Genomic DNA, 12,353 nt, shown 5'->3' on the forward strand with positions numbered 1-12,353 from the left:
ACTATAACTATATAAAAATTAACAATTTTTCATACATTTCACGTATGCCAATATCAATTTAAAATATTTTATCAAAATTATTTGCTATTATTTTATAAATATTTTGAGAATAGTATTACATATCACATATACGTTTATGCTCAAATAATTCATTAAACATGCACACCATTTCAATATGAAATCTGCAATTACAATAATTCACAATTTTACACTTTAAGCTTAATTGCAGTCAGATTTCGCAAAAAAAACTTATACGTAATGGGCATTTCACAATAACAATTCGTTGACAATTTTCAATTCTCATATTAAATCTATAAATGAACCGCGATATGTTTAGACTAATGTGCCTTTCTTGTTTCCACACGTCGATGTCATCGTACTCTGTGTGTGCTGCAATATAGATAAAGACAAAAACAAGGAATTAGGCAAATGAACAGCAGAGAAAATAATAAAAAGGAAAATTTATCAAGCTTGGCAATACATGTGAAATTCAGAATGAATTTTTCACGATATTATCTAAGGCGAATTTATTGCAATATTGTACACGCCGATAATATTCAGTCGTATGAATAAACAAAGGTGTCTCATAGAAACAATATATGTATTAATGATCTCTTTTATCTTGAAAATGTCCTCAATTAAACTGTATATTTCATTTTTCACTGGTGATTTGATAAGAAATATAAGAAACTATAACCAATAGTTTCCAATAGTTTGACGAGGACGTCAAATGTTTAGTTAAGAAATATTAACTATAGGAATTAGTCATAATTTTGTGGTAGAGTGACTATAAAGGTAAGTAAATAAAGGTAAAGATATTAAGTTCATTATTAAAATATGATAATATTCATGATTAGTGAAGAAAGAGGAAATGTAAAATTGCTAAGCCTTCAAAATTAAACAAATAAAGACATACTTGTAGAATAAATTTTGCTTATTTACTATAGCCAAGATTAAAATCAGAATTGATCGTGCATAGAAAAACACTTTGACAAGGTTGATTAAGTGTAAATTAAAACATTATATATATAATTTTTAGTAGACTATGCAATTTGTTGAAAAATGTGATTCTCGCAAAAATGTAATATTTACGAAAGAAATTCATAGTCAGTAAATAATAGATGATAAGGTCATAATCTTTCGACCGACATTCACTGCATTTCAGAAATACATCCACGGTAGAGACTCACTCTGTGTATGTGCATAGATTTTAATGGAGGCTTCGTGTACTGTGGTCACGACACCGGTATTGTACATTTGGGAATTGACGATATAGCTAAATTGTCCAATTTTCATTATGATTTTCAACAAAGTTACAACAGGTTCACATTCAATAGTATGGAAAATGGTCCGAGTTGCCAGTGGAATATTTATATGAGGTCTTGAGATGCGCCCAAGATATCTGCTTGGCAGAGTATGCAGAAATACACAGTGAAGTGCCCAATTTTGAGAAATATGACTCTGTTGAGATTCCTGTCGCACCCAGAAATCGCAACCGCCAATTCACAGTCGCATCTTATTACGAAATTTTCTATATATTTACATATATACATATATATATACTGTCAACTGAATCTGGGATTGGTTCTGAGCTCTTTATTTGATAGCATTTACGTCGGCGTCATTACAAAACCATCAGAAAGACAATGATTCACAAACAAAACTTTCACAATATTAAAATTAAAATATTTTTTTAACAAATTGATATGATTTATCATAAAGTACAAAGACTTAGAAAATTCAAATTTCGATACATATTTTTAAACAGTTTGGCTTTTCAATATTTAAATTAATTGATACACTATATTGTATACCAGAAAGCAGTATCCCTAACAAATTCTGAATGGATGGTCAATTACATTCTTCTTCTAAAAAATTGTAGTTCTTGATATTTCACATTAAAAACATATAGGAAGAATTGAGAAAGCATTTCAGGGCATTGACAGAAAATTTAATCATTGGGTTAATAAAATTTTTCGTTAAATTGTATTGCATAAAAAATTCTTTCATGTTGATTCAATGCAATGCAAACTGCAAAAGAATTAAAATAAAATTTGTATGCATAAGATCACCATATTTGCACATAGAAGTATTCCCTCTCTTCAATTCCGCAACACAGAGTAAACCTCAAATTGACACAATCCTTGACTCCAAACTATTTGGGTCTGCGTCAAATAATAAGCTTCGCCGCCAGTAATTGCTACCGCTGCGAAATCGACTGGATATGTTGGGGAATGAATAAAAAATTCGTTGCATGGGTGTTCGATTCGGGAGAAGCATACATTAAATGCCAGTTATCGTGACCTAATCAAGAATTCATCTGACATGCGAGCAACAATTTAATTTTCAACCAAATTTCATTGTCCAACTTGGTCTTTTTTCCCACTCATGTGCTGACAAACTTTGTGAACACATCATAAAACGAGCTGTTTCAATTTCATCGATGAAATTCATATGCAAGATTGCTTCAATTCAGCTTTGTCTCTACCGAAGCAACAATGCATGTGTAAGTAAAATTAGTTATTAATAAATTGCCCATGACAACAACAATTGGCAAAATTATAGCATTTTTATTGAATTGTCGGCATATTGAAAGTAGTGAAATTGGAAGTGAAATCTTGAAACACTTTCATTCGTTGCATCTATCCCACGTACATAGTCTCTTATCTTATCAAAAGAGGAAGATTAATCACAGTTATTGATCTATTAATTCTCCTGGATATTCCTAAGCGACGCAGTCTTTGTGAACAATATGGCCATTTGAAAGACCAACAAAATGTTATTGACTCGCTGGAAGTCGAGAGTCACACTATTTATTGGTACTATATCAAGTTTTCATCTTCTTTTTCCGTCTCAAAATATTGTGGTCGATCGACACAATGTAGGAAGTAGATGTGGTAAACGCACAATTCGTTATACAACGAAATAAGAGAAATAATTTCTTTGTGATTTTTTCCATCTGTAAAGAAGACCATTTTTGAGTGGGGCCAATCAGTGAGCTCAACTTGCAGATATTAACTCAAAATAATAGCCCATTATATATAAATGTATAGTCTGCCTATTTATTCATTCTGATTAGGATGACTGTCTTCTAAGTCAATTATGAAAAAAAAATCTATTGGAATGCAGCCATTGAAATATTGCAAATGATCCATAAAATATTGTACGAATCTGTAGCATCGTATATTGCCTGCCGTGGGCTTTTTATTGGACTGCTTCTCCATAAATCACTCTTGAAGGGTGATCTCTGTAAGGAAAAGTATGTTGTATTAAATGACAGTAAAATTCATACGTAAAAAAACATCGAAGAACCAGACATTTACATCATGTCGCAATTTCTCAAATTCTCCCTCAAAGTCAATTCGGCTCACATGAAAGTGCCTTTTTTAACTTCTGTCAGTTACTTTAGACTCTTCAGTGGCTGATCTTGAAGTCTTTTAACAGATACGTGATATAACGATGCCACATCACAAGACGATTTGCATATGTGACAGACAAGAGAAGAATGAGAGAGGCAAGAACTATTAAATGATATTAAGAGGATGATCAATGATTTATCTGTATAGAGAAAAAATTGTGATAATTTTCTTTCGAAAGCACATTCATATACATAGTATATAAATTACTTTTTTCAGACAGTCTCTTGAATATTTTTCACACGTTTTAACTATCCGCCGATATTTTTCATAGCCGACCAGTGTCATTGGAGACATTTCAGTCTATGATCATCAATATTTTTATCCTTCTGCCATGTGTAAACGGTTTGTCCAGGCTTGCAACTGCTCTTAAAATATCATCAAATTTTTTGTGTAATATGTGTGAATAAAAAATAAGTGACTGATGCATTCGACTTTGGTTATATTATAGCAAGGCAAAAAGATAAAATAAGATGACTGAAATTTATGTTTCCGAGAATAATCGCAATGATCACTTCAATGCGTGTGGAGATTACTTGACAATCGTCAGCATTCACGAGACCAACATTTTCTTTAGCAAATTCAAATGAGGCATGTTGGTGTGTCGAATGAGTGCCGTTAACATTAAACAGAATAAATCCAGCGATCATTGAGCCTCTTTTTCAAACATATTTCACGATAAATGTGTGCTTTTCACCAATATTATGATATAAGAAAACCATACAAATAAGTGTCAGTAGAGATTGAATAAATCATTTTCCTATTCTTCCTCAGCGGCACGGTGTTTTTTTCCGATTTTGCTACCGTAACGCTGACATAACGATCAATGCTCATGCTCATTTCGGAAAGAGATTGCGCTAAAATTTGTCCATTCTTGAACATGAAAATCTAATTTGATGTGGCAGAGCATTATTCAATCAATAATAGCGATATTTTGTATATGAATGAGATGGATTTTCAGCTGCCGATTGCCAATTGGCGTTCAATTGACTTCGAAAGTGCCCACGAGGCTTGCAAATTGCATCAGACGTGATCCTGAATTTTGTTACAACTCTCAATTTATGCCTGAAATAATTGTAAATTTATTTCCTAACGAAATTTTTCTTGCACAAAATTGTCTTGCTCATTACGTGGATGTACAAAGCTGACGGTCGAACTTGTGAAATCTCCGACAAAGACATATACGGTTTAGCATTTAGTGTGCAATTTGATGAATAGTAAAACTAAATACGAATACACTTTCCCTCTATCTCTTGCATTGGAGATAATCGATTCTATTCTGTTGACGCGTTTGCGATCTTGCAAGAAATCACGTATGTCGCCACCTAATATTCGCCAAGTCAAATCATGCGGCTAAACTTTGTATCAGCGCTCATCACTGAAGACTTCAGTAACGAAATTATTTATCTGGCTACAACCGTTATAATTTAGAATGTATTTACAATGCTCATACCTATGTAATTCATTATGATAATTTACTTATATTTTGAGATTCTTTCTCGACAGTTTTATTGACCATTCGTATTTTACTGAGACGTAGAAGTTTCATGTTTACTCTGGCAAGAAGATATCAATCCATGGAAAGAGCATCTGCATAAATATTGAATCTTGAATCGTTTCATTAGGAGAAACATTCATCTGGTCTTATTCAAATTATGGGGGCTTTTGGAAAGTCACATCAGTCCGTAAAAGACAAATCTCTCACAGAGTATAAATTTTATTACAAACCTATGTTATTTGATTTTGACCGAATTAGGCAGGTTGGTATAGAAAACAAGAAAGAAGATATTCTTAACGGAATACAGATTTAATTCGAAACTCTGGAAAACGATATCCTTATAAAAAACTTTTTCCTTCTTAAAATACTCGTATGATTTTATCTAAATGTTGAGAGATTATCTGAAATATGAGATCTTTGTTTTCCACTCTGGAATCTTGAATTCACGACAAAATTTATTTGATAGAAACACGAGATCAATTTTTTGAATATTTGAGTCAATGAAAAGAAATGGTTGGAAAACGGACTCATGTACTCTGGTTCATGCTTTTGTGTGAGCAAATGTGTACATATGCGTTTTAGTTTATTTGCAGACGTTACAAGATCTAAGCATTTAATTTGAATTGAATTGATTTGTCCAGCTTGTTGACAATTTAGCGCATGTGGCAGTGACTTTTTCCTACGTTAGCTGCATGCCAAGTGGGTCAAACTATTCATCATTGTTTGGTCTTTTAATAATATGCACTTTTTATGAAGTCAATCGAGTTGTCGGGAACAATCAATCACCCGCGTATTCGAGATGCCATTAGATAATCCCATGTCGAAGTAAAGTATCGAATTCGCAAGAAAATCGCAATGTAATTAGGACTCCTCAAAATTGGAGATTATTTCACCTGAAAAGGATGTATTTATTTGATTTACTCGTCATATATTGCAATAATGCTTTTATACCGTGTTTTCTATGTCTCTCTAATCATCAATACTGTGAATGACACAATATCGTCATGATTGCAAATAAACTAACGATGAGGACATCACAATGAGTTTCGAGAAGCATTTTATTGTCATTAACTAACATTCACGTGAGGCTATTTTTCATTAAATCAATGAGATGTGTGGTGCCGAAACTCCACAGCAAGTATAGAAATAGCAAACGAATCACGATATGATTTGTCATAGGATAAAATATCCGGGAATTTTACGGCCTTGACGTCTTCGTCGTGAGATCATCTCAACAGTATGTAAAAAAAATTTCCACACAATTTTGTTCATCAAGAAGGAAAAGGCATTCGCAGTCGGACAGGTAAAAACATCCGAAGTAATTATAATTTATATATGTCTGTAAGTATCTTCTGTCGATGTTGGACATCCAACAGACAGTGTTTGTAATGGCTATTTAATTTTATTGTTGGAGTTTGATGGTAGAAAATCAGCAAAAAATTGCTTTTTGCAATAAACATTCGAGAAAAAAGAATATGATTTACTATCTGATGTAATCAAACTCTAGGTCACGATGTGTCGTTTCGTTAAGAGAGGAGTCTCTTGGTACAATCTTCATCACCATCTTCACATAATATCGCCTTCAATTCAAGACAATTGTTTAATTACTGCTCAATGATCAATTTTAGTAAACAATTAAAGGCCACTCTCTATCATCATTGGAATATTGTGATATATTTTTTTTTATATTTAAAAATGAGCCAAGAAATAATACATTTTCAGTCATTAATGTGTGCAATGAAGGACAATAATCTCTAGTAATGAATTAAGAATATTATAATTTAAATCATTTTCAAAAGATATTTTGCAACACGATTCATGTAAGAGATAAGTATTAAATTATTTTTCAGCGGGATCAAAGGTTGAATTTATGCGACTGTAATTCTGCAATTGCTTTAGTTGAGTTTGCAACAAACTAGCCATCCATCATTATGAGTTTCAACCTCCAAAATTACGATGGTAAACGGGATTCTCAAATATTTATTAGCAATATTACGTTACATAACGTGAATATCCTCACATATTCCTTCCATTAGGCTGTAAAGAGTCACTTTATGTATGTTCACAAAGAAAGTTATCACATTTAATTCAGTAGTAATTGAGCTAACATTCTTTATATTCAGCGTTATGATTCACGGTGTAAAGTGAATATGATATTCAAAATGAAAAAAAAATTTCCCTTCTACAATTTTCTAGTATTTTACTCTGATTCTAATAATTGAGTGAATAAGACAAATTACATTGGGTAATTGTGCGTTTAATAAATCTTTTTATATAAACAAAAAACATCGTAATCTCCGTTCTGATTCTTGCGTTATGCGACAAAAAAGAAGGTGTCCATTAGCTGAGATGAAAAAGGAAATGCGTTAGATTTTCATCTCTACGCACTCTATCCAGGCCGATAATTACATACCCATCCGCAACGATTCAATAATTACAGTGTATTCAAATAGAAAATGCAATTGGAGTCACTTCCATTTCTCTAATAATTCAATTTATATCATGTGGAACTAGAGTATGCAGCGAGGAAGGTGCGTTTTCTGCAACTAACCCAAATTTAACGCTCCAATTTTCACCCAACATTTAAAATCTGCAGTTTTGTTTAGCAGCAAAAACCGCGGCAGATACACACTCTCCCATAATTAAGCATCCAATCCTCTGCACACCACTCCATTACAATACCATTTCCATTGATTTTGAAATGAAGGAATAATATTTACATTACCAACATGAGGAGTGCGAATCATGCAGTAGAAATTTCACCTCACTGAATGGCATGTGAAAAACGGAAATCCATGACGCTTTCCGCGTGATAAGAATCGTTTCATACATCACCATTTGGTTATTTGTCACAAGTGATGTTGCAATTAAAGTATAATAAAATACCATTGGTTGTAAAATTTAAATAAGAGTGAAGCGACATGAGATTACTCGCTGGGAAGTGTAAACGAACGAGTGTGCTTGATTGAAATATGCCTCATCACACAATCTTATCATTTATCAGTGATTTCCGGTGAATTGTATGGATTACAGTATAATTTCGCAAGTTAATTCCAACAATAAGTAACAATAATTGAAAAATGCCTACAACAGATAATACACTACTGAGCAGATGGCTGTTTAAAATCAGATAGATAAAGTATACACTTGCTGTGTTTCTACAAAAGACAATTCTCAATTTCAATATTTTGGAAACAAGACATGTGTGAATTATTTAGATTATTCCGAAGCAATGGGTATGGATAATTTGAATTATTTTCTATTAGATTTGATTAAATTATTCTAATATACTTTTGGATAAATTGTTCACATTTTTTTAATTCCCCACACAACTATTACTAACGATATTACTCAATAAAATTGGGTAATATTTATAGAAAATATTGTAAAAAGTTTTATGAAGCGATGAAAAGAAACTACACACACGAACATTACGATTTTGGGAAAGTGAAGAAAATAACATGAAAATCTCTGTCGTGTTCCTGTGTTATTTCAAATGTTGTTTTGCAAAAATTTAATTTTTATATAAATGAACGTTTGTAAAATATACATACACTATGTATCGAAATTGAATTAAGGCACAGAAGCACTGGATCAATCGATGTAATGCAAGTTTCCATGTTGAACTTAATAATTACTCTTTATAATGAGCAAAGTGCTGGACTCTGGTCATCTTAGTTGAACCTTCAAATTTTCCACCAGTCAGACATGATTAAGTACAGAAGAGTTAGAAAAAAAATGCGCACTTAATGGTAAAAAATACTACAACACAATAGATAGATAGATGCCATTGTACGATATTCAGCATTGTTAAATGCTGTGATTAGATATTGGCAAATCAATATAGTTTATAATTTCTTCATTTGGGCATTCTGCAAATAGTAGTTCACATTCTGCACCACATAGTGAAATTATAGTAATTTTCTCGCGCTCTGATGTAAATTCCTGTATTGCATAGAAACACACACCACAAATGTGGCAATCACGACTTTGAAGATCAGGAAAAGTACGAGACTTTCTCGGACGTCATTTGTAGGTATTTAGACGATAACAGTGGTAGTAAATGCTATTTGCATAATTATTAAATTGTACTTGGATGGATGGGTGGTACAGAGCCCTGATTATAAGTTGCGCTTCTGAACACATCCAAGCGCAATTTCGCAACAAACTACACTTACTGTGCGCGATCGTCTTCTTCGTGATCTACTTCTGTGGGCCTCGCTGTCTCTCATACCGATCCACCGGCTCTCAAACACACTGCCTGTAGTGACTTTCCTCGTTTCGTTCCTCGCATATCTTGTGTGGTTACAGCGATGAAACAATTGAATAATTAAGTGCCCACTATCGTGGCATTTGTATACAAAAAAAAAACTTTGAGAGAAGTGAGGGAGAGATTGAAAGAAATGGATTATATACAATCGCATTGCGCGATATTACATACTCGATCGCATAATGGTGTCTTCTAAAGAAGTGCAGTGAATTTTGGCACGATTGTCATTTTTCTCACTGTTTTTTTTTTTCACATCATCGCGAACTGTTTCGGATAGGAATCTCTCGTGGTGCATTTCTAAAGTATGTCGAGTATACATATTGACGAAACGATGACGACGCGTGATATTGCATAAAAATAATCTCACAAGTGGCACGAGATTATATTTTGCTGGTACATCACACATTTTATACAATTATTTCCAGAGAGGAAAAGTATTACTATTACCTCAACATGATTGCCTGCTAAAGTGTACATTACCTATTAAACCGTCTCGCTTTGCATAATAATAAAATAATTCAGGTGTCAAGATACCGTGAAATGATACAAATTATACCTGACGGATTTATCTCAACGACTGATTATATTTTTTAGTCGTCTCTTCCTTACATAGAAAACAACGTATTGTTTCTGTTATTTGCATAATTTTCACATTCTGCAATATTCCAATATTTTAGGATATTGTGACATATTTGACCGATTCTCCTTCCCGTCTTTATCTGAAGACATATGATAGATATGACACAAAATATTGCGAAGAAGTTTCAAAATATTACAATATGAAAATAGACATGATAGATTTTTGTATATGGTGATCAAAAGTGATTCGACGCTGGGAAGAATCACGTATAAATGAGCATTTAAAAAATTTCAATAGTAATTTCCAATTCCAAAACCAATTTTACAGTATCAAATGCGGTAAAATAAGTAAAGATTTTGTTTCAGAATCCCGTATTTAAGATTATGAAGGTTGCTTTTAATAAATTAATTTTTGCCACATAAAAGATTGTGAACTCATGACGACTTTATTTATTAACACACATATTCTAATGTGTCTCTCAAGGAATATTCAGCGATGTGCTAAAAATTCTTCAACTATTCAGCACTTGATTCAGCATTAATAAATTTTCCTAATTACTATCTGCTCCATCCCAAAAGCTTTTTTATCATCTTATTAAATTAACAAAAAGCCAAAAAGGTATTTCCCAATCAATTATAAAAAATGCATGGAGTAAGATTACAGCAAAAGTGCAAATAATCCAATCGATATTTATCCACACCAGTGATGAATGATAATGACATACAGTGAATGTTAAAAAAATTTCAAGTATGAATACTATGCCTTTGTACTGTGTAAACGGTGCAAACAGGCCTAAATCCCGATTGTAAAAAGTTTATTCACGTTTTTAGTAAGTCTAATCGCTTTAAATAATTTTTTTTATTCATATCATTATAATAATAGCTAATGCTTTATAGCTTTTATGTTTGATACATTTTATATAATTTTTGTTGACAAACGATGTAAAAGAGTTTGCGACGTGCACGACGCGGCGTAACGACGAGTCGCGCATTTCGATATGCCAAAACTTCTTTAACATTTCCCTAATATTTCTATAATTATGTTGAAATTTTCCCGGATATTTGTGAAATTACAAATGAAACCTTTAAAGAAATTTTTAAGTAAAAAATTACTCAATGTAGAATAAATGGAAGAATTTAATTGTAATCTTACAATTTTTTAATTCGTTATAATTGTTAACACCAAGGTTAAGACTGAAACTGAATTTTTAGGTTAAAATGTGACGATATCTTGGATAATACATCGATACAATAAAATAAACGTTAAAACAATATATTTACCAACTGCAATAATTGTACTGTTTTTAATATCACAATGCTTTCATTAGAAAATGGTACCAAATAAATGATTCGAAACTTTTTCAACTAGTTCTGCACAAATATATGAAAATCCTCACATATGTACAATCATTTATGTTACGTACAAATAAATTCAAGAATAAATTCTAGCCATTGAAACTGCAAGGAAATTGGCAGTCATGTTGCCAGTATATGTATTGTGCAAAAATTCTATTTAATGCTCAGAGGGAATTTGTGTGAAATTAAAATACAGTCATGCGATGCAATGAAGCGCAAGTGTGCAAATTATTTATAACCGAGAATGGGGTGGTTCTCAGCACTTCAGTGTTATTGAAGGAAGGGAATGTCAACGATTGTTCATCTGGTGAATGGGAAGCTTTTCAAAGAACCAACAGCTGAAATTGAGGCACTTCGCCATGCCATTTAAATATTATTAATTTGATTTTCCGTCTGAAATAGAAAACGTTAATATTCTTTGACTCTCTATCGATATAAGTATTTTACGACAAAATGACCAACTTATCTCTTCCGCTCACACTTTTTCTTCGCAGACGTCGTAAATTTATCTTTGACCGAGAAAAATCAATGAGTATACCATCAGTTATCAAACAGAGAACCTATATCGATCTCTTCCGATAACGTCAAACGCTGATAAACGTATTATAAGGATTATGGAAATCGTAAGCAAAAACAACAATACAATTTGCAATGTCTTCATGCCCGTTCAGTGAATGTGTATGTGTTAGAAATGAAATTGAATCTCAACCGGACGTGCAGCCGTAAAACTGAAATGTCATTCATATTCATGCCAAGCAGAGCCAGTCAAAAACGTTGGAGGTCAAGCACAGTTGTGAAGAGGTGCGATGAAAAAATTATGTAATTTCACTCATTGGCATGCATTTCACTTCATTTCACTTTTCCGATGAGCGTGGAATGGGACAGAGCGGCCAAGGAAGAATGGTGCTGTATGTCATTCGGAATTAATTGAGACATGAGTTATGATCATTGAGTCAAATGCGGAAACCCATATTATATACAATACACACTATTAATTATTTGCTATAAGTACTTGTCATGGTGCGTGGATTAATTTGTGGGCTGACTGTCACACTTGGAAGCCAAACAGTGCTGTGCCCTCCATGGAAATTTCTCCAGTGAGACCTTCGGTCTTGGACGCGATTGTCGCTCTTTTTCTGCGCCACCACTCCGTGAAAGGATGAAACCAGTTGAGGTGCCTTACTCGACGGTACCCCGAGCATGAGTTTCACCTCCGCATCTCACCGTTGGCCAC

At 32.9% G+C, this 12,353-nt stretch overlaps 1 protein-coding gene across 1 annotated transcript in view; it reads right to left on the minus strand.

Annotated features, from left to right (window-relative positions):
• Window positions 1–265: 265 nt before the first annotated feature.
• The window catches only part of LOC132255611 (relaxin receptor 2), a 53,605-nt gene continuing 41,517 nt past the window's right edge, over window positions 266–12,353 (minus strand). The window contains exon 19 of the mRNA XM_059751721.1: window positions 266–390. Coding sequence (XP_059607704.1) covers window positions 334–390 — 57 coding nt within the window. The 3' untranslated portion in view covers window positions 266–333. The remainder of the gene's footprint in view (window positions 391–12,353) is intronic.

Source organism: Phlebotomus argentipes, unplaced genomic scaffold, assembly GCF_947086385.1.
Source record: "Phlebotomus argentipes unplaced genomic scaffold, Phlebotomus argentipes genome assembly contig_6, whole genome shotgun sequence".
NCBI lineage: Eukaryota > Metazoa > Arthropoda > Insecta > Diptera > Psychodidae > Phlebotomus > Phlebotomus argentipes.